The 22,957-nt window shown below is 36.9% G+C and overlaps 4 protein-coding genes across 8 annotated transcripts; 1 reads left to right on the top strand and 3 right to left on the bottom strand.

Annotated features, from left to right (window-relative positions):
* Nucleotides 1–4,011: 4,011 nt before the first annotated feature.
* LOC125208083 (protein REVEILLE 2-like) lies at nucleotides 4,012–6,904 on the top strand. Of its 2 annotated transcripts, XM_048107673.1 has the most exons (6): nucleotides 4,012–4,467; nucleotides 5,077–5,163; nucleotides 5,277–5,388; nucleotides 5,482–5,543; nucleotides 5,707–6,093; nucleotides 6,190–6,904. In XM_048107673.1, the coding sequence occupies exons 1-6, from the start codon at nucleotides 4,450–4,452 to the stop codon at nucleotides 6,715–6,717; spliced, it is 1,194 nt and encodes a 397-aa protein (XP_047963630.1). In that variant the 5' UTR covers nucleotides 4,012–4,449; the 3' UTR covers nucleotides 6,718–6,904. The 2 variants fall into 2 exon arrangements, with proteins under 2 accessions (XP_047963630.1, XP_047963706.1); XM_048107749.1 differs by lacking the exon at nucleotides 4,012–4,467 and having other exon boundaries at nucleotides 5,482–5,622.
* Nucleotides 6,905–8,390: 1,486 nt separating this feature from the next.
* Nucleotides 8,391–11,749, bottom strand: LOC125202000 (SRSF protein kinase 2-like). Of its 2 annotated transcripts, none has more exons than XM_048100308.1 (4): nucleotides 11,241–11,742; nucleotides 9,840–10,631; nucleotides 9,289–9,336; nucleotides 8,391–9,199 (listed from the first exon to the last, which is right to left on the bottom strand). In XM_048100308.1, exons 1-4 carry the CDS (start codon nucleotides 11,427–11,429, stop codon nucleotides 8,909–8,911), a joined length of 1,320 nt encoding a protein of 439 aa, XP_047956265.1. In that variant the 5' UTR covers nucleotides 11,430–11,742; the 3' UTR covers nucleotides 8,391–8,908. The 2 variants fall into 2 exon arrangements, with proteins under 2 accessions (XP_047956265.1, XP_047956266.1); XM_048100309.1 differs by having other exon boundaries at nucleotides 9,023–9,199; nucleotides 9,289–9,349; nucleotides 11,241–11,749.
* Nucleotides 11,750–12,755: 1,006 nt separating this feature from the next.
* LOC125213728 (probable protein phosphatase 2C 47) lies at nucleotides 12,756–15,254 on the bottom strand. Of its 2 annotated transcripts, none has more exons than XM_048114440.1 (4): nucleotides 14,774–15,254; nucleotides 14,186–14,330; nucleotides 13,790–14,012; nucleotides 12,756–13,647 (listed from the first exon to the last, which is right to left on the bottom strand). In XM_048114440.1, exons 1-4 carry the CDS (start codon nucleotides 14,972–14,974, stop codon nucleotides 13,092–13,094), a joined length of 1,125 nt encoding a protein of 374 aa, XP_047970397.1. In that variant the 5' UTR covers nucleotides 14,975–15,254; the 3' UTR covers nucleotides 12,756–13,091. The 2 variants fall into 2 exon arrangements, with proteins under 2 accessions (XP_047970397.1, XP_047970389.1); XM_048114432.1 differs by having other exon boundaries at nucleotides 13,790–13,995; nucleotides 14,145–14,330; nucleotides 14,774–15,251.
* Nucleotides 15,255–15,437: 183 nt separating this feature from the next.
* LOC125202682 (protein PIN-LIKES 7-like) lies at nucleotides 15,438–18,970 on the bottom strand. 2 transcript variants are annotated; one of them, XM_048101135.1, is made up of 11 exons: nucleotides 18,823–18,970; nucleotides 17,737–18,011; nucleotides 17,567–17,646; nucleotides 17,363–17,487; nucleotides 17,155–17,276; nucleotides 16,694–16,894; nucleotides 16,517–16,603; nucleotides 16,326–16,426; nucleotides 16,213–16,265; nucleotides 15,952–16,137; nucleotides 15,438–15,863 (listed from the first exon to the last, which is right to left on the bottom strand). In XM_048101135.1, the coding sequence occupies exons 2-11, from the start codon at nucleotides 17,869–17,871 to the stop codon at nucleotides 15,739–15,741; spliced, it is 1,215 nt and encodes a 404-aa protein (XP_047957092.1). In that variant the 5' UTR covers nucleotides 17,872–18,011; nucleotides 18,823–18,970; the 3' UTR covers nucleotides 15,438–15,738. The 2 variants fall into 2 exon arrangements, with proteins under 2 accessions (XP_047957092.1, XP_047957095.1); XM_048101138.1 differs by having other exon boundaries at nucleotides 17,737–17,948; nucleotides 18,823–18,967.
* Nucleotides 18,971–22,957: the final 3,987 nt, after the last annotated feature.

Genomic DNA, 22,957 nt, shown 5'->3' with positions numbered 1-22,957 from the left:
TTTGCTGGAATTAAAAATAAAAAATGAAATTGAATAAATAGTTAAGGGATGAGATGGTTAAGAGATGGAGGGATGCAGGTGTTGTCTCTTAGTTAAGAGATGGACTGAAAAGTACAGTATGACCCATAAATAGTTAAGGGATGAATAAGAGATAGAGATGCGGATGGCCTTACTACTAATTACCATTAGAGCATCTCCGGTGGCGGACTTCCCACTAGGACTTCCCACAAAAACCTTCTGCCACGTCACTAAGACTTCCACTAGGACTTCCCATCCCACTGCACAATGTAGGACTTCCACTAGGACTTTCCGCAATAAAATAAATTCACAATTACTCAATTTACGGAATTAAAATGTCGACACGGAATACGGGAAAATTCGAATACTTCATTAAAAAAAATTACATAATACTTAAAAAAAAAAACATAATTAAGTTAAAAATTACATAATCATAAAAAGTCGAGAAATACAACCCTCGGCTCTCACTCCTCCTCGTCCGACCGCATTTATAGAGTTTTTTTTTTAAATAATTAAATTTTAACTCGGACATCCGACCGTGACGTCCGATTGACGCCACAATGGCGGACGTCGCGAGGATATCCGAGGATATCCGACGTCCTCACGAGACGTCCGTGTCCGACCTAAACCTTCACAATGGCGGACGTCCGGTCGGACTTCCGCGACGTCCGACCGGGACGTCCGCCGGTGGAGATGCTCTTAGTCATCTACTGTACTCCCTTAGTCTCCCTTTGTCTCTATCTAGATAGTATGCGATTTTATGCAATATTATTCTGTGAAATAAGTTAAAAGATAATAAAACGTTTCACAAAAATTTTCAACTGTAAGAATATTAACTTGATAGCCGAAATTACACATCATTCTTTTGCTTAGTAATGAATATCTGATGTGCAAAATGTAGGAAGTGTTAATTTACTCAATTTTGTCCAATCGCTTGAGGTATTTACTCAAACTTGTCTCATTCGTTTTAGAAATTTACTCGATTGTATCCTACAAATAACATTGCATCATAGCAAATACTATCATGCAACAACAATGTCAAAGTCCATTGGAAATAATTGAAATCTGTAGTTTTGACACCCTTCATTGTAACTGAGTTTTTCTCATTTGGTTTTGTGCTTTGTTTCAGATTAGCAGGGTAAAATTTCATTTAGGCCTTTGTCGTGCTTTCTAGTATGGCAAGTCTTGACTCTTGAGGCACTTTTCATGCACTGAAAAAGATTTTGTTTTGTGTGTAGTCTCATGGCCCATTTACAAAAAAAAGGAAGTCTGACTTGTTTGGTGCGTGAGAGAATGGCACACCAGTGAGGTATGAGCTGCGATCCTCAAGCCATAATGGGTTTCAACCCCTATCAAATTTACTTTTTTTTAAATGTATTTTTCTTATAAAAGTTTTAAATTTACCCAAATTTTATAGTACAAAAGTTTATGCAAACGTCTATGTTAATGATCTAAATCACCCAAAAAATACACTTTCAAAAAATACTTAGAAATACTTAGATTAGGTGAACAACCTCCGGATGGATCTCCTTCGGACGGCTATCTTAGGAGAGCTCAGTGCGCTCAATAATGTTGGAGACAGCGCCACAGTTAGTTGAATTTCTAGCAAGATTAAATTTGGCCAAAATTATTTAAGTGTGGGGTAGTTCTGTAATACTTCTCTTTTTATGCAAACCAAAGTAGGATGCAAATAATGGGCAGCCCACTTACAATGGCCCTAGAAAGAGTGAGAAAATACAGTATCTCTAATTATATGAAAAGCCCATTTTCACGGAGTTTCTTGTTTTGGGCTAACCACAAACATATAACATGCTCCTAGTAACTAGTGGATATTTCTATTGAAGGGAGTGGATTGTAGGACGATTTAGGAGTTCTGAATAGTTACATTCTTGCAGGCGCGTCGTGGCGGAGGCGTCGCGTCGGGATAGGGTACAATCGGGTGATGAAGAGATTCGAGCTTTTGAGGATGGCAGTGAGATGACATTGCGGAGATACGTTCTTTTTCTAGAGATCCACTTGATGAGAGTGACAATGGTAGCCCGAGGCGCATTGGATTTAAATTCAATATGTCTTTCACGGTCGCCCAAGTACAATGCGAATGACATGACTTAGAGAGAATGAAAATTATAATTATTTTTAAATATAAATTTGTGATTTAATGACTATTTTTTAAAAAAATTAAAAATAAATTGAAGTGCCGTATGTTGGTGTTATTAACATGTACTAGTACTATTATTATGATTATTCAAAGTATTAATAATTTATTAATTGTTGATGATGCATCCAGTCCAATCTAAATTGAGTGGGGGCTAGGGAATTTGTTGCGATGGGTGGTTGGTGAAGTGGTGGAAAAGTGAAGCTACTCCCTAGGCATGGAAGGTAGAAAATTATGGTGACACCTCATCAATCACCTTCCACAGCCATTCAAATCAGTGGCCCTTATTTTTTAGGACTAGTTTATTTTCCAAAACTAAAAATGTTTGAATACATAATACGGAGTATTAATGTTCGTAAATTGAAATTCAGATATGTAAGTTATAAATTTGTTTAAAAGTTAGATGTAAACAGTGAATAGTGTCTTATGGATACGAAATTGTGAGACAATAGTAGTACCTTTTTTGTATTTTAAAATATGTAATTCGTAAATGTGAAATTATTCACTGCACCGTTTCCATTTCATAATACTGAAAAATATAGCTTCAAATAATTACTTCGAAAATGGTATTTTATGAATCAAAGAAACAAAATAAAAAATAAGTAAAAAAATGTTATTTTTTTGCAATCAAGTAGGCCCGCTCTCCCGCTCGATGGGTTGGCCCGCTAGCTCGAACGAGCTAGCCTGATTTCGAATCAGATTGCAATTTTGCAGCCTTAACCCTCTAATTTTAATGGGTTAATAGTCAGTCTATGAGTTGGAGTTGAGCTGACATCCCTAAAAATAATACTCTCTCCGTCCCATTGAAAATGACCCACTTTCCTTTTTGGTTTGTCCCAATCAAGATGACTCATTGCTTAAAATGAAAATCCCTTTATCTCTACTTTATTCCATCTCTCTTACTTTACTCTCTCCACTTAACACACAAAATAAAGTTGCATAAAATCTCGTGCCGTCCAAGAAAGAGGTCATCTTCCTTGGGACGGAGGGAGTACTATCTTTGTTCATTCAAGTCGACCATATTTTTTAATGGCACGAGATTTTAGATATAGTAGTTGAGTGTTACTCCTACAATAAGAGTCACATTTTTCCATTTTCGTCCGTCCCAAGTCACATTTCACTTTTCCCATAAAAAGTAAGTATATCTGGTCTTGCATTCCACTATCTCACTTCACAGATTCGATTATATTGTTTACAAAATAAAGAAGATTAGGTAATTTAATTAGTACTTTATTATGAATTAGTACTTTATTATGAGAAGTAGTTGAAATAAATTCTAAGTTTTAATCAAACAAAAATTGGAATTAAGAATTGTTGAACTTTTTTTGGCTCGACTAGCTCGACGGGTTAGCCTGAAATCCGAAGAATTAGGATTAGGGTCGAAAAATTATAACCCAAAAAAATCACACCCATATAATCCGCACTGGATAATCCGATAATCCAAGTGGATTGGCCCGAGTGATATTCCTAAATTAATTCCCTAGCATGATTGAGCATTAGATGAACTAGTAGATATTTCGTGTCGGTAAAATTTGCAATTTATGGAAAATGAAAAATGCTTTGAGGTCAACATTTTTTAGGCAACAAATATGTTGAACTCTAGAAAAAGCAGAGTTCCACTAAAAAATCGACAAGTGGCAGCAAGTTAGTGGCGAGTAAGCCGTCGTTGCGTACACGCGCGAGCACAGTAAGCATAAAGCGCGAAAAAGAGCAGTAGTGGGGCCGCCCCATACATCCACACGCCACGTGTTAACGCCGCTAGTTGAATTCCAGCCACATGATTCCATACAATTCTCGATAATTCTATTTTCTCCGCAGACGTGGCGGTTCCAGCCTCATCTTCTCTCCCCCTTTTCTTTCTCCTTCTCCACAATCCACAAATTCCCCCAAAATTAGTTTCTTCATCCAGATATTTCTTCCTCATCTCGTTTCCTCTTCATTTACACTGCATTTCCGTCGTCAATTTCCGATAGGGATCTACTTTTTGCTCCTATTTCACTTCTGTTCCGTTTAATTAACCTCTTTTTTTCTGGATTCACATTTTGAAGCTTCCTTGTTTATTTATTTTCTATAATAAGAAGTGTGTCTAGTTGTTGTGTAGCTGAAAGTTCAATACTTCCGTTTTGTTCCAAAAGAGGAAATGGGATAATTTTGGTCCCTTAAAATTCGAATTTAATAGGATTTGGATTTCTTTCACTTTTTTTCGGTGAGAATTGAGGTTTAGAAATTAGCTCCAGCTAGCTCGAGGAGTTGTGGAACGAGATTTGGATAAACTAATGGCTTCGTCAGTTCAGGTGAGCCAATACGTAGATTGAGGCATCAATTTATCATATTTTTCCTTGTGCTATCTGATTAATTTAGGAGTACTACAAATATTATACTTTTCTGTTAAATTCTAATATCAGAGATTGTGTGTTTGTAGATAGTTGGATGATGACCTCATGTAGTTGTTCTTAAGATTTAGTATAGATAATTACTTTTGTACTTAGTCAGTTAGTCTATATTAGGAAATTCATATATTACCTCAATATTGTTAAAACAAGAATCCGAAAAGGGAAAACTTTGTTGAGTTAATCATGTTTTGCTATTAAAACTTGGTTTTGTTGCTTCATAATCTTTCAATATTTTAGTTTATGAACTGGTTTTCGGACTTTATGTTCGGTTTGGTGCTTCTTACTTTTAACCCTTAGAGTATAGTGTTATAGTGTGTATCATTTAGTATTTTGAGATTTCCCATTGTGCTTTTTCATGAAAGTTTATGTGATAAGATGTCAAATGTTATACTTGCAGCTATTATGTGAATGCTATTAGGATACTTTTATTGGCACATGCTAGCTAAATAGGAAAGTACGTTGTGATTAAGAGACCACTAATTTCAGGAGGATTGTAATTTTCTGTTGCAGGTAAAGCATGAAAGTGTTACAGGTGCGACTGAGGAGAATATGCAGTCGAATGAGCAGTTCTCTAGTGCAGATGAGTATGCTTTTAAGGTCTGTATGCTCATTAGTTGTTTGAGTTCACTCTTAAGGTTTAGTAATGCGTAAGAGTACGCTTGTGCCTTTAGGTGATTTTGGTGTCTTGTGTTGTATATTTATTGGGACAGGTGAGAAAGCCATATACGATTACTAAACAAAGGGAAAGATGGACTGAGGAAGAGCATGAGAGGTTCCTCGAGGCCTTGAAACTTCATGGTCGTGCGTGGAAAAAAATTGAAGGTAATGAGGGATTGTCACCGGTGTTGTACATATGATGTGTCTTTTATTTAATGATTGATTAATTCTGAGGAATTTACGTATTCTCTTTTCCAGAGCACATGGGTACGAAAACAGCAGTGCAAATCCGAAGCCACGCTCAGAAGTTTTTTTCCAAGGTTAACTGTTCTCATAAGCATCATTATCTGCCATTATGTCAATATACTCCTTTTAAGTAAGGCATCTCATTCTTGTGAGGTTAGGCATCCAAACTGCATTGGTTTGACTTAATTTGAGGATTAAATGTTTCCGTACTTAAATGTGGATGGTCATGGTGTTTAGGTTGCTCGTGAGAGTAATAATGGAGATAGCAGCAATGCACAACTGATCGAAATTCCTCCTCCTAGGCCAAAAAGGAAGCCGGTTCACCCTTATCCTCGGAAGCCAGGTTCTGTGGTTAAAATTAAGGCATCGATATCTGAGAAGTTAATGAGATCGGCATCTCAAAATGTGTTGGAGCAAGCGACAGAGTCTCCTACTTCTGTGTTATCTGAAAACCATTCGGATACATATGCCAGAGCCGATACGTGTACTCCAGAAGGTAGCTGGTCACCGTTATCATCCACTCTTGCTCTTGATGCCAGTGCTTCTTGTGCTGCTGAAGCACCTACGAGAACCGAACCAGTGAATGAAAATGGACAATATAATCCTGATGAAGAAGTTTCTCTGGTACTAGCACATTTTTTAAAATTAGTAGGCTAGCATTTAATGCTATATACATAAAGCCAAATCATAACTAATACTATGCCTGCTTCTACGAAACAGTATCAGGAGCTTTCTTCTCACGACGACAAGGAAGATCAATCTGCTGTGCAACAACTGAAGCTCTTTGGTAAGACCTTACTGGTGAGGGGTTCTTTCGGAACATCTTTTTCGACGCACAAGGCTGAGAGTGTAGATAAAAGTGAGGGTGGGGATGCTTCATTCCCTTTGAAAGTGATACCTCTGAAGTTAACTGCTGAGCATGTGAGCCCTGTAGACGCGGTTCCTTTTCCATGGCTGATGCTTTCATCATGTTCGACTCAGCAAGGGCTCGACAAGAAAGGCAATCTCGACAGCAATGAAGAGAAGGAAGTGTCTTCCAGTGGCTCAACAACTGGTTTAGACAGAGAAAAGAGCTCGGATACTGACAGCCGATGTCCCTTGCTTGAAATGAGAGGGAAGAATGCAAATGCACTCGCCTCTAGATTAAGTAAAAGAGCTTATGCAGATTCTGAAGATTGTAGAAAAGGTTTTGTGCCATACAAGAGACATACGCGAGCAGAGAAACAGCGGAGCTGCATCTGCTTGTAGCTTAATACATATACATAGTTGATTACAATTTTTTAGCTGTGCCTGTGAATGGAAGGCTGGATTCTTACTATCTTAGACAATCTTTGATTTTTGGGTTGTAATATTTGCAATCTTTTATGTTTTTTTGTCATTGTAACTTTTGAGGCACAACTGTGTATCTTTCCTAATGGGAACTTTTTTCTTGTAATTGAGAACCAACTTCAAGTATGTTGATTTTTGCCTTTCTCTGCTGAAACTTCAAACTATGTCTGTGTAATGTTGTCCCGTTTTGTCATTTTAGTCTATTTTGCAATTTTAGTCTATCCGCGAAATATTGTCCATTTTGTTTTTTTTCCCATTTTTGATAAATGGACCTCACTTTGCACTAACTAATAACACTCACATTTTATTATAAAACTAATATATAAATGTGGAACTTACTAAATTTTTTCATCCACTTTTCTTCACAACTCTTAAAACACGTGTCAAGTCATACTTTGACATTATTTTATGAGGGAGTACTATTCATTTGTTGTTGAGATGGTGATATACAGCTTGCCAACAACCGCATAAGTTTATTTAGCTTTTGGATAGTAGAAGGGGCGGATGTATGGCCAATGGTTCACCTTGAATGTTGTTTATTGTTAAAAATATGTATAATCCCAAATAAAGTTATACTCACTCGTTAAAAAATAGTCTTATTTTCTTATATCGGTATATGCCGATAAAATGAGTTCCATTTTAATTTTTGAAAACATTTTTACTATATTTTCTCGTTATTTTCATACTTTATTTATTTTTTTTTCTTTTTCTCTCGTACTTGAAAAAATCTACATTAAAATGTGCATCATTCACAAATAAAAATGGTTTTCGTGGAAGGAAACTAAAACACACTTGGCAATTGGGAGATTGGTATTATTGGCTCTGCAGTCAATTCTATTGCATTTGTTTGTGTTTTAGGAGTAGTTGCTTGTCACTGTACTGATCATGTAGAATAATAATTATTTAAATTACGAATGTTTAATCAATCAATTTTGTCAATAGTCCCATATGTATAATAAATGACGTTGTTTACATTTTTTTTGTCTTTCATTCTTTTTTCTTTTCTTATTTGAATCAAACAAATTATTTTCAGCATCACCACACATAAGGATTGAAATTTTGTCATCGAATATTTCGTTCCCATATCTTATGATAATGTAACCAAATTTCATGCTTCAAATTACTAGTATCACTTGAATAAATAAATAAATAAACTCGTGTCTTAATTTTTTTTCTCTCGAGGACTTATGCATGTGTTTTAAATTACTGGGAGTGACATACAATTGTTAATCATGTGGTCGATCGATTAACAAGTGTATGTCACTCCTAGTTTTATTTATAAGGTCTGGTTGATTTTCTCAACTTATAACTAAATGAATTAGTCTGACATAGAAAAACAAAAGCAATGAAATTGTTACGACTTCAGAGTGTCATTCTCCACCTAGTTGGTGAGAGGTTGAGATCTTCCTAAACGAATCATTTCTAACGTGGAGTTCTGGCGTGCATTCTGAACTATAACATCAATAACGATGAGTGAATTTCTCAATAACATGCGTACTCTGTCTCATTCAAAAAATCCAAAAATTAAATAAATTATCTCCCACATGAAAATAGAATACGATTCTGCAAATACAACTAGTGCAAAGTAAACCAGCCAGGGAATGTAAAAAATGGCTTTTGAAATCAAAGTTTTATCAACTACAGTAAAATAATGCAAAATGGGGGCAGATTTATGAATTCAGAAAATCGAAACACAAGATTAGTTTCACAAAAGAAAACTCTGTGAGCACCAAAACCAAACAAAGAGAGACAATTACAACTTCTAGGCCGAAATAATCAGTTATGGAATAGCTGTCGTACCATTCAAGCTTCATTGTTGTTGACAGTTGAAGAGCGTGTGTTTGTTCCTTGAAGCACTTTACATTGCTGGAGATTCCCCCATGCCAAAAAAGATGGAGCTGGTGCAGCTCCATTTGCTTTTCTCTCACAGAGTGCGAAAGAATATAGTAGCACCGAACGCTTCATGATCAGTTTCCCCAGCTCAGTTTCTTCGCATGTCATTGTGCTAATCATATAGTACTATATTACAATCTTAACAAATTAAATTCAATCAAATAACTACTGCAAACAAAACTCAGATCATGTTGACAACTTGTCCCTCGTTCCTACATCACTTCTTCGCCTTGATTTCCAGGTCGTTCATTCCTGCATTCAGCCCACTTGTCTCACTGTCAGCATTAAGCCATGGATGTTGCAGGCACTGCTGGGCTGTGGGTCGTTTATCTGGATCAAAATCAAGCATGGGAGATAGAAAACCAGCGAATTCACGTGCATCAGCGTCAGAGAACTTGTATTTATCAACAAGTAATCGATCAATGGATCCGTACTTCAGCCTTCTAATCCTCTTCAAGTCGCCGTATCTATCAAAGTACTCTTTGGATCGGGCACCACTGGTAGCAATCTTACATATAAGCATAATAACCAATGAGAGTCAGCAACTACTGCTTTATAGCCTGAATTAATATGGAAACATGAGATGCGCATCTTTACCTTGCGTGGAATCTTTCCAAGGAACTCCATCATCATAGCAAGGTGATCCTGCAAAGGAAACCTGTCATATGACATATCAATAGATACCACTTCCCGAAAACATGCAAAAGCACCCCAAACAGGTAGAAAATATAGGGCTTGAAGGTTGGTCATTAGCTAGTAGTAGTACTACTATTTTACTATCCTAAAATTGATGTAATTAAAACTGCACATATCCAGTACTATTCTAGTGGTCATCGCTAATTGGGGCTGTGATGAATCAGGAGCTGGGATAGGAAACCTAATTAATTTCAATCGCGAATAGCATCCTAAAAAATCATTAACTGACCACATTTCTACACCTTAAATGTTTAGATTTCAAATTGAAGCATTTCACTTAAGAGATGAAAGATGTGAAAGCAGCACCCAGCAAGATGATGCAAATTAAGAACTTAATTCCAGTAAGTGGGAAGATGCATCATAAGCTGTAAATATGAAGCTCATTAAAGGGCCTTTTTCTCCCCTATGCATGATAATCATGCATTAACATGAAATCAACGTGTAGTTATTACCTCATCCTCGCTGAAACCTTGTCCAGTCTTGGGAGTAAACATCATCTCTCCAGTTGCAAGTTCAAAAGCCGTACAAGCAAATGACCAAATATCAGCAGCAAAGGAATAACCAGACTGAAGTATAACCTCTGGTGCTCTATATTGTCTTGTTTGAATTTCATCAGCAATTGGTCTATCGGCCCAACATGCATTTCCAAAGTCCACAACCTTACATGTGAAGTCTATCCCATCCAAGATCCTAGGAGGCTTTGGAGTCCTGCCTACCCCGCCCCCCATACCAATTCGCCTCTCTGAGATTCTTGCAACTGCTCTCTTTGCCCTTTGCTTAAGTCTTTTCTCAATACTACTCATAACTACTCCTCCATTTGGGTTTCCCTCAGGCCTTTCAAGGACGGGAGTCACTCCTGACCTGATTGGATCTTTTGAAGGATTAATGGTGGAACACAAAAGAATGTTCTCAGGTTTTAGGTCAGTGTGTATGATTCGTAGTTCCCGATGCAAGTAATCCAGAGCAGTCAAGATGCATCTACTTATCTCCCTAACTCTATGGAACTCGAGACCTTTATACCGGTTATACTTGATCAAACTGAGCAAACTATCACCAAGAAATTCCAGAACCATGCATAAATGCTGTCCATTTGGGCCTGCATGCTTAAAGTGGTCTACTAAGCGTACAGCGCACTTGTCATTTGAGGGATCACCAGCAGCAACCGCGGAAAGAATTTCAATTTCATGAATTGCTGCCTGAGAAAATTGTGGTGCACTTTTCTGGATCTTTAAGGCAACATATTTCTGAAAAAACGAAAAAAAAAATCACAAATAAGAGAAACTAAGAAAACCCCAGCATATGGATTAGGAGATCCAAATGAATATACCAAAGAGTCAGAATTCTATTGAATTTCTAAAGAGTATATAATGGGGATAATAATCTGTAGTTCTGTATGCCAAAACCATGTTTTTTTCACATAACATGTTGCTTGAAGAACAAAACAGCATTCAATAATATAATATTTGCTTCAATTATGCAAAGGAGGTATCAGAAACAAATCATTTCATACGAACCAAATTTAGCGCACTAAATGATCGTTAATCAAATCAACATATAATGGTAAAATGTTTTACATTAGTTTTTACTTTTGCGGAAACTGACTCAGAATTCAACGCCAACAGTCACTACAGAAACTACAGAACCTTCGGAGATGAAAGCAAGCCACTCGAATCAAATTTCAATAACTAATTGTGATCCGATCATGAATAAAACAAATACATTAAACATTGATTTGTCTAACAATCATCCAAATTAAAACAGCTGCCGAAATGAAAGCGAATCTACAGATGATTCGCAGATGAAATCTGAAACCAAAAAAAGGAAGCAGGACGTAAAGTTTTCGATATGCATACCGACGATTCAGTATCATAGGCGAGCCAGACAGTGGAGAACTGCCCCCAACCAAGTTTCTTCTGCGCGATGTAGCGACCGGCGGCGAAATTATCGGCGATTCTGACGGCGTGGTAGCCTCCTTTACGGTACGAGTCGATTCCTTCATCCTCTTCTTCCGATCCCGACGACGAAGACGGCGAGCCGGACATGACGATCGCAACCCGCAGTTAATTCGGAATCAGAAGCGATCCGTAAATCGAATGCAACAAATGCGAGGTCAAATTTCAAAATCTCGTCAAAACTTTGTTGATTAGGCAATTTATTCGAATATCGTTAGGGGAAGTTGAGATTGGGAGGAAAAGCTGCAATGGTGGAGTGGAGATTGGAGAAAGATGTAAAAGAAGAGAGTTGATTTATTGTGGAATTATGTTATTAATGATATTTACTAATTTTCAATTATCGGATTAAGTGCGATGAGATGTGTCTCTCATCGCTTAACTCTCTCCACTTTTTCCTCTGTTTTCGCTTTCGCTCAATTTCCTTCTCTGTTTCTCTCTCTTCTGTTTTTGGGAATTGAAGGGGAATGTCTTCAATAATTAGCAAAATTTATTTATGTTTTATTATGGGAAATGTGAAAACTAGTTTATAACTAAAGTTGGTAGTACCATTTTCAAACAATCGTTGACAAGTTAACCCGATACGAGCAAGCGCAACGGAAGCTCTCTACCTGTCTTAGAGGGACGGGTCGAGGCGAGAAGCGGTGTCGTGGAGCACGTCGAATGGTAAGAGGACGAGCTAATGTTTACCCCTTCTATTCCAACGTAATACTATTCATTGGACGTGCAAGTGGACATCATTTTAGACCATTTAATATGTATGTTTCATTTATATCAATTCTGTGAGACATTTAGTAAGAAATATAAAGAGATAATAAAGTATAAAAGGTAAAATTTATTATTTTTTTTAAAAAAATAACTCTATTATGTTAGAACCTCTAAAAAAGAATATAACTCTATTCATGAAGAATTAAGGGAGTATGGGAATAGAAATTTCTAGCATAATTAACTTTTATTTGGAGCTCATGATAAGGAAAGCCACAAGTTTTTGTCAAAGGAAAAAAATATAAGTTCTGTTACTCCATTTAACAACTTAATTTGCATCAATCTTCTTTAAAAAGTTAGTTAGGTTCAAATAGGACAAATAATTTTTCTAATGGCTCAATAGTTGTTGACAAACATCAAAATTTGGTGTGAGTGTGACTCATGATATTAAATTATCGTTTTGCAATCATAATTTTCTACTCCATAATATAATGTTTTTCTTCTCATTATACTTTTTTAAGAATAAATATCCAGTAAAATCGTCTGGTGTCGTAAGATTTGAATATTCACTTAGGTAATAAGCATTTCTATACCTACTCTAATGTTACTGTAAACAATAAATTGACATTTAACTGAAAAGAATCAGACAAGCCAGTTTGTTTACATTGTAGAATCATCTAAAAGGTACCAAAAAAATTTAAAAAATCACTCTTGTTAATCTGAAAAAATCAGGGTTAATATCACTGTCAAATAAAGTGAATAAAATGGTACATAAAATTGTAAAAAAGAAAAAAATTCTGATGACACTATAGGAGTAACTAACACATGACAATTATAACTGCCAAAGGCTAAAAACCAAGATCTAAGTATGTGAGCATACAAATAAAATGTTTCACAAACCTCTCTACCTCAAAATTTTTGCCAATGTGGTTGCAACTGGACATTCATTCCATCTCGTCAGATCCCCGTGCCGACACGGTTCAACGGCCAACAACAAGGCATCGGGTCTTGCAAGATCCTCTCCAGGGCTCGAATGCAGCATCCCGCCTCTCACGCCTGGCTCAACACGCCCTTCAAGATATCCAACCCTTCGGCCGAAATGCTCCTCCTCCTATGCGATCTCGGGATCTCGATAGGAGAGGGAGGGTCCGGTGAGAAGCAGATCACGACCACCGTTAGGTTGTCACACGTGTTGCGCTTGAGGGCCTCCCTGACGAGCTCCCTCGAGCACCTCTCCGGGTCGTTGTGGGCCATCAGCTCCTTCCTCACTATGGTCACCGCGTATTGGCTGCTCATGACATCCCATAGGCCGTCACACCCGATGATCAAGAACTCGTCCTCCTCTGTCAAGACCAGCTCCTCCAGCTCTGGCTCCGAGCTCAGGGGGTACGGTGAGCCTTTTGCGCCTTTCATGTGCCAGTCACCAAGTGCCCGTGCGACTGAGAGCTGTCCGTTGAGATAGCCGTCGTAGATGACACCACCCAACTTTTCTATTCTAAGCCTCTCGGATGTGCAGTTGGGCTTGTGGTCTTTCGACAATTCTATGGCTCGTCCTCTTTTTCCAAGAACAGCTCGAGAATCGCCAGCATTGGCTATTATCATAGTCCTGCAACTCATCAAACATCAATAGCATTAAATTGTGATACCAAACAATCAAAGCTGCCAAACCTATCAATAAATTGATGTTATGCAAGCAGAATCATGTTCATTTTTGTGATGCAACACGAAGAGCTAGTCCAATTTCTGACCTTCCCAACATAAGAGCAACCAGAGCAGTGGTTCCAGAAGACTGATCAAGATTCTTGGCATCCGCTAGCGCATGATCAGCTTTCACGAAAGCATTCTTCAGTGCTCTTTTTACGCCATCCGGAAAATGAGAATCCTGGGTGATAAAGTCGAGGATGTTCATTCTAGTGAAAGACGCGGCGTCTTTTCCACCATGACCATCAAAAACCTGAAAGAGAGTAGTGACTATGAAATGTATGAGCAGTCTTTTTTCGACTCCAATTCCCTGCTAGAAAAACTAACGCACATACACGACTAAAAGGAGCGATCTCTCTCTCTCTCAACGAGTAAAGCATAAGTTCAAAACAGGTTACACACCCCATAAAATGCTCCAGGGGATGGAAAAGCATTATTTGTACCAAGATGTTGGGGAAGATCGTCTACACAAATGAACTCATCCTCCATATACTGCTTAGGACCTATCTCGGAGCAGCTTCCAGAGCGAAAACTAGGCTGAAAGCCAGAGTCCTTGCTTGATTTTGCACTGCTTTCTGGACTACATAACTACACATTCAAACAAGATGATCATGTCATCTCAACCTATACAAGAACACACTCTTCTTCCAAACCACACAATCAATTAAAATCAAGACAATATGCCAAATTGTATCTACACATTTAATCATGTAAACAAACAGTTAACCTATACAAATACAATAACATACTCTTCTTTCACAAGCAATTGAAATCAAGAAACTAAGCCATTTATAACATAACACGATCTTCAAATGATATCCAACTACACTATATACAAATTGAATAACAGTAGAATAACAATCTCTCTGCACGCATACATACAATTCATACCAACCCATCTAAACATCCCAATTTTCAAGAAACAATTGCCATACAAATTACAGAGGCCAACCGTTCTTAAAAATGCAATCTTTAATCACAAAGAAATACTACTACCAAATTAATTGTTGAGAGAGAATAATTAGACTAACCAAGGAAAAGGGATCGACCAAAGCGACATGGCTGCTGCAATGCCGCATCAACGGAGGGCGTGCGGCTTTTGCCTGGGTGGAACTATCATGGGAATCCTCCTCGTGAGCATTCTTGTCAAAGGCGGAATCTTTATCGTTTTCTGTGCAAAACCCACGTTCCAATTTTTCTAAACACTCCGTCGCGCCGGTGCCCGGAGCCATATACAGATTTTTACTATTTGTTAAAGATAAAAACAACGCAAGTTAGTTCAAGAACCCATTTTTCGATCGCCCCCGGATCTGAAAAATCAATTCACCAAACATAAATTGTGAAGAATGTTAGGGATTTTTAACCATGTTTTGGTTGGGATCATGAGGCGAAGAATGGTAGTAGGAAGGGTGGTGTGAGTTTGTGGCTTTGAGGTTTCATGGGCTATCATTTAGGGGGCTTACAACCAATTGAAATTTGAGTAAAAGCTTGTTTATTGATCTTTTTTAATTGATTTGAATTATTAAATCTGTTAATTATCTCATTTTAATTTATGATATTTCCCTAAATTAATTCATAATAAGAAAGACGGAATACTATTATTTAAGTGCAAAGAGAGTTATATTTTTTAATCATATGATAATCGACGTATCGAAAAAGAGTATTGAAATCATGCATTAAAAATTCACCATCAAATGTTAAAAAATAACCCAATTAACTAGGAGTACTAGTGTGTAATACATTCAACAAATGTGACTACTTCTGCATCTTCAAATTTTCAGTCGTCCACATTTTAGGTCATAAATCAATGATTCATACTTCAATGCTACATGACAAGGCTGTGAATAGCCCATTTAAACAACATCAAAATCGATTACGAACACCAATACGAAAACGAAGAACATGAACACGTGAGAATACAACTCAAATATTTTCATGATGCATTGCACCACCAAGGTAGCCACGATACGACTTCTCGCCATGGCTTTCGATTCATTTAGGTCAAGATCCACATGAAGACCGTGGACCAACCGGTCAGAGCCACAGCTGCAGCCAAGTAAGTCCACAAAAACAGAACCGAACACTCTTCTTGAGCCACATCAAACAGCTGCGTCATCGTACCTAAAACAACGTCGTTCACACCTTCATCTCATCGTACAACTCCAACAACACTCCATCAATCAATACGGTAATAACCATACAAACTTACCAATGTTCATGGCAGGTGGAAGAGTGAACTGAATCATCAGCACGAACCGGAACAGTGGATCCGAAGGCAGGAATCCTAGACGTGCAGCTCCGAGCACAACACCTATCCCAATCATAGGAAGTATCACATATTTCACTATAATCACCGCCACAATCAGCGACAGGCTCAGCTTCGCCTTGCGCAACCCTGCACATCAATCAAGGTTACTTGGTTCGTCCTTATGTAAGGTGTTCACTCGAACAACGAGGGAGAGAAACGTACCTAGTGTTAGGTTGCCTCCGAGTATCAGGGTGATGCAAGGAATGGTTCCATCCCTACAAAGATACGGGCCATTAGCTTAAGTTGAGAAACGAGCAGCAGTGTTTTTAACGTACCCGAGCAATATTATAGAGTCGAATATCACTCTCAGGGGAGCGCTCTCGCCAATGAGAATGCCCCGAAGCCACGCCACAGCTCCAAATACGAATCCCAAAAACTGAAATCGACACGAAGGGAGACTAATTTCAGCATTGCACAAGTAGGGATGTATGAATTTTTTTCGAGAAATGGGAAAAGGCGAACTCACAGCAGCAACGACTGGAGGAGACATTAGCTCCTCTCCTAGTTGATGCAAAATCCCAAACACTTGACCCCATCGTGTCTTCACCTCAATCTTCAAACAGCAAAATTTTCATTTTTTCAATTATTTGCAAGGGAAAAAATGAGCAAGAAGCCGAGTTTCTTGAACTGTCATTGTACTCACAGTTTGTTCGTGCCTAACGTCTTCAAGTTGGATGGGCGCATCGGTGTGCTCTGCTCCAGCTAGAAGGAGTGACTTGCTGTCCGCCTCTAAGTCGTTGTTAGGCTGCTTTTTGGGGTCCTCTGCTTCGAGAGCTGCTCTGTATTTCACCCCCGCGCTTCGTATCAAGTGGAACGTGTAAGTCCATATGTAGAACGCGCCAACCTATGTTCCCGATCAACAAGTAAGCATTAGAAACAAATATAGGCGTTGTCGTCACTTGAGAGAGACGAACAACTAGCAAACAAGTAAGTATTTGAGACACCTTTAACTGGTTGTAACATCAACAATGTTGTTGTAGCATATTATCAATATGTTCACATATGTTATTTCATTGTCACTTAATAGTTTTGCTTATAAAGTGAGACATAAATCAGATGACAAATTAGAAGAGGAAATGTGTGCAATGAGAAAAGAGTGCTCACAGCCATTGAATATGAAACATATGAAAGTCCCACTGTGGAGCAGACATTTGCATCTCCGAATGGACTGCCGTTTTCCTTGCAGATCGCAGGGACGATGATCAACAGAATGTTCCCCAGGTTTCCTAGTCGAGATCAACGTGGCGATTTAACAAGTTAGCTTATGAAAAACAGACTATCCAAATAGTATACTTATTATTAGGACAACCACCTGATGAACAAACGGCTAAGATAAGATTCCGTATGTAAGGTTCCGGTCTTAGTATTTTAACCATGATCCATCCAAAACTCGCCCCAAACAAGAACGTTAGCCCGATGTTAACTGGCATGAACCACCTTCATCAGAGAATCAAAACAAATTATAAGATATGCATGTTTCTCTTCATACGAGACTAATAACATCGTAGCATCATACCACGAGATGATCTCTTGGAAGTTGACAGTCTTTGCGAGGCTCGCAAACACGAGAGATGGAGTGAAGGCCACAAACACAATCTGCATTGTTCAGACACTCTCAAAAACCAAGAAACAACTAAACACCAAATATAAAAACACACTTTCTTCGTTCGAAAAGAAGCAACCTACTTTGTTCATGTACTTTCTGGCATCGGGTGGGAGGAGCTTGAGGTAATCGGTAGCCATGAATGCTCCAAGCATGCTTATTATGAGCACCTGCAGAATCGGCATCGATGCAACCTCGAACAGATTCAACAACCCCATTTTCCCTCGACCGATGCTCACACTAGAAACCGGCCTTTTCTTCCTCCTTTCAACCACAGGTTTATATCAATATATGCCTACAGAGAGTGGTCCAAATTTGCTGTGAATACAAGATCAATCTCACGTGCACCAAAGCATAACTGTGTGACAGTAACATTTTTGTTAGGACAGCATTATTGGCCATGTGGGAACAATTGAATCAAGGACTTAGGAACATGGCTTGTGTAATATTCACTACCCTTTTCACAATAATTTTGCAATGCTGTTCCACTGGAAATCAAGATTGATGAAGTGTATAGTATGAATAAATCAAATTTAAATAGAATAAAATTTGTAGAAGCACATACACCTATTTCTATGAATCAAGACATAGTTGAGCCATGAGAGGTGCCAATTTTGACTAATTGAATCAGCAATTTTGTTAACTAACAACTAATATATACATCAGCTGCTTAATTTGAAACAATCTTCTGTCTCCAGCTAGAATTCCTACATTAGAATAAGTGCATGCCTAGTAATAGTATAAATTATAACTAAAACAAGAAAAACAGTCATTAACAAAAAATACAAAGAAAACATGTATATAGACTTGAAACTAAAATGGACGTGGGCAAAGACTGCCATCTTTGATTTCGAATAGCTGTCATTCAATTCCATAAAATAAAGAAGTGATGGTTGTAGAATTTTAAAGTGTCACTCAAGTATTGGCCAATGGAAAAATTATTTATTGGAAAAAATGGAAAAATTATACTGTGCAATCTAATGTGTGTAGAAGTTACTATCACCTTATTTTCTATGGTAAGCAAAGAATGGAAGTTGAGGTTGAGACTTATTTAATGAATGAATCATTTAATTAATTGCTCAGAGCAATTATTTATTCCATAGAGGCAGTGAGATAGCAGCAAATCGCAATCGAATCTCCAGAGAGAGAGAGAGAGAGAGAAAATTTACACAGAATTTAGAAGAACATGCATATAATTGTTGTTGAGACAGACACTTCAAGTCTTCATTAGAAGAGGAGGAAAAAGAATGGAACAAAGTTGTAAATGAGAGAGAGAGGTGTGAAGAAATGAAGAGAAGAGTTTGATGTATATATATATGTATTGTTGACAGAGCAGCAGAGGACGGCGATTCGGATCTATCTACAGAACGTCACTCTGAGTCTGCGTTGATAATTAAACACGTATGATTTTGGTCTTTTATAATTTCGAGAATTTTTGGATATGCTTAAATCTTAATTGATTACAAGCTAGTCTACTGATGAAAATAATTCATTATTGTTATTATTAATGACTAAAATATACAAAAATCCAAAAAAAGATACATACGTCTCCGATGAATAATAGATAAATTGCTCATCAAAGCATTTACTAGAATGAATTTTAGAATATATACTTACATCAAAGCATGATTATATAATTTTTTCACGTTCCGATTAAGTTGATTTGTGTTTCTTTTGGAGCTATTCTAATTAAGTTGAATCATTTTTTGAATAAAAAATAAAATATAAAAAATAATTTTAATTGGATGCAAGCTAATTTGGTTGCAATTTTTTTAAAATTATAAAATTAACACTCTAACCCTACAAATAAAGTGACCTAGTCAGATCGGCTCATCGGTTTCAGACTTCTTTTATCATGAAATATTGAATTTATTTCATAATTCAATGGATTCACCACACAGCAATTGGCAGATTTTGTAAAGTAGGATTTGTATACGAATTTGTATTAATCGATATTCCAAACCTTAGTACCAAACTTGTGAGAATCCAAACTTGATTTTACTTTTCATTCCTACTGCGACAACAGCTGTTTTAAATTATATATAATATATATAGTATATCAAAAGACAATGATTAAGTTAATAAATTTCGTGTGAACAGATAACAATTGCAATTAAAACTCTTGTAATTTCAAACCAACTTTTCCATTTATGTTAATCAATTTCAAATCTCGCCAATAATCTGTCACACTACATCTTACAGTCCACATATTAATATATTGGTCATCGTATTGTATTACTATAATTGAAAGAAAACAAAGGTAGATGGCTTTTCACTAATTTAATTTCCTAATTTAGAAAGAGAGAGAGAGGTGTTTGGGATCCTTTGTGTCAGCAGTGACGAAGAATGGGAGACTAATAATTAGCAATTCTATATAAGAGATGTATTTTGCATAGGTTGTTTCTGTCCAACCAAATTTGTTGTCAAATTCTGATTTATGCAGCATTCAAACGAAACCCAGTTTAACGGGAACTCTTTTAATCCATTCATTACATTCACAAAATAGATTTTTTTTTTACAAATTATATATCATTATTCACAAAATATCATACACAAATGCTCGTTTAACGCTATTTGCTGCTAAATATGGCCCTTACTGAATTCACGAGTAAAAGTTTAGTAGTCTAGACGTGGCAAATGAGACGATGACATGGTGTGTTCAGTTGACAAATAAAAGTAGGATTCATATATCCTATTTTTATGTTTAAAATATGCATTACATTTAAATTTGGTAGTAACTTTTAAAAAATTAATTGCTAATTATCATTTGAAAAGTAGAAATAAGTCACGCACAATTTGAGTTAAATACTTTTTCAATTTTGAATTAATTGCTGTTTTATGTAGCAGTCATCTATTGTATTCCATATTTTAATTTAGAGTTTTTATATGACAATACTAAGATGAAAATTTAATATAATAAAGTTAATATATAGACCACTTTCTTATTTTTAGCTATATTTAAACTTAAATATAATACTATCATCATCCATATAGTTGATGTGCAATGGTAAACTAAAAATATAACAAAATTTTAAAATTTATAGAAGTTACCAGATATGCGTTATAATGCTAATTTTTCTTAAATTGCTAACTTGCTAACTTGTCAGTGCAGTGTATTAAAAATATCAACACGATCATATTAAAATGTCAACACAAATTTGTGTTGACATTCTAAATATCAATGTCAATAGTGTATTAAAATATCAACTAATTTTATGTTGACATTTCAATGTTATCGTATTTACACTTTTAATAGTTAGTAAAGTTGACAACTTAAGAAAATTAGTAACGGATCACACCCCTAAGTTATTATTAATCAAGGGTTACGAAAATCTTTGAAAAGTGAAAAATGTTACTCCAACTTTTAATTTTTTGGAAAATTTCCAAATTTAAAGATAATGGATATTTTAACATAAAAATGAGATTTTTTTAACTTCCATGTTATCAAATAGTAGTAATAATTAGTAGTTGCAGGATATACCATATCATCATGTTATTCGGCGTGTCTAAATTACTAAATTATTGCTCCAAATTCACGTAAATAGATAATTATTAACTTGAAAAAATGACTTGAATCCTAATATCGCCAACCTACAAATTCACATGTAGATAGTTATTAACTTGAAAATATGTCCATCATTTGTATTTATGTGAACAAGAAGTCAAAAATATGTTAATTGCATTTGAAAAGTTAAATATGATGATTGAAATACTTGGAAATATGGTGATGAATGAAACACTTCACTACGAAATCATTCCAAAAAGACTGTCATATGACCGTTCTTATATTAATTATTATTGTACTTCCTTTTAATTATTAAAAAAATTATTTTTCTTTTTAAATTGTCTCATTAAAAATAAAAAAAATTTAAAAATAGAAACTATATCATTTCTATTTTTCCATTTTTTTACTTCATAAAATAACACTACATAAAATTCCAAGCCAAAAAATAAATATTTCATTTTTAATGGGACGAAAGGAGTACTCACTCTTGTCCTTATTAAATTATTGGCTTAGTGAACATTAGAGCATCCGCAGCGGTTGCATTTTGCCATCCGTCCGTCCGTGCCGCTGAGCACGAGTTCGTCCGTCCGCCGATGGAGCTCGTCCGTCCGTGCCGCTGAGCAGCCATACGTGGCACGCTCTGATTGGCCAACGGCATTAACGTTGGCAAATTCGATTTTTATTTTTATTTTTTTTAAAATGCATAAATATTTCAAAATAATACCAAAAAATAATAAAAATATATATTTTTGGATTCCCAAAAAATAGAGCCGTTTATAGTCTTTTTTTTGGATTTTTGTGAATTATTATTTTTTTTTAATCCCAAAATCATCTATAAATACACACATTCATCATCCACTTTCCACATCAAATTATCCTCATTCATACTTTTTCATACTAATCATCTACATCTTCCTCTCTCATCCAAACTCTCTCTCAAAAATTCAAAAATGGATTTCACCAATCTCATTGCGGAAGCGGAGCGCGAAGAACAAGAATATTATGAACAATATCGTGCCGCCTATGAAGCCTATGTCGCCGCCAATACCCCCGCCCCTCCTCCTCAACCAACTAGAGCAAAACGTCGCTACATCCCTCGTGATCGAGAGGGAGCCCATGAAAGGCTCGTTGCCGACTATTTTTCCGACCAGCCGCGGTATCCAGAAGATTACTTTCGGCGCCGTTTTCGCATGTCAAAACGGTTGTTTATGCGTATTGTCAACACATTGTCCACCCGCGTTGAATATTTTCAAGAAGGTGCAGACGCAACCGGTCGGCAAAGTCTCACGGCGTTGCAAAAGTGTACTTGTGCCATCCGACAACTTGCTACTGGGCAAACGGCTGACCTCTTCGACGAGTATTTGCATGTCGGTGAGTCAACTGGAATCCTATGCCTCAAGAATTTTTGCGACGGCGTTCGTTCTGCTTTCGGCGAGGAATTCCTTCGGACATCCACCACCGACGATTGTCAACGGTTAATTCGTCTTCACGAAACAGTCCACGGTTTTCCCGGTATGCTAGGCAGCATTGACTGCATGCATTGGAAGTGGAAGAATTGCCCGACGGCTTGGAGGGGGCAACACTTAAGCGGCCACAAAGGTGGCGGCCCAACTTATCCTTGAAGCGGTCGCCGACTACCGCCTATGGATTTGACATGCATATTTCGGTGTTGCCGGATCCAACAACGACTTGAACGTGTTATATTCTTCACCACTCTTCGATGATGTTTTGAATGGTGTAGCACCGGCGATCGACTTCACCGTCAACGGAAATGCATATCACATGGGTTACTATCTCGC

This window comes from Salvia hispanica, chromosome 1 (assembly GCF_023119035.1).
Source record: "Salvia hispanica cultivar TCC Black 2014 chromosome 1, UniMelb_Shisp_WGS_1.0, whole genome shotgun sequence".
NCBI lineage: Eukaryota > Viridiplantae > Streptophyta > Magnoliopsida > Lamiales > Lamiaceae > Salvia > Salvia hispanica.
The sequence above is the reverse complement of the archived record's forward strand: the minus strand, read 5'-3'. Positions and strand labels throughout refer to the sequence as shown.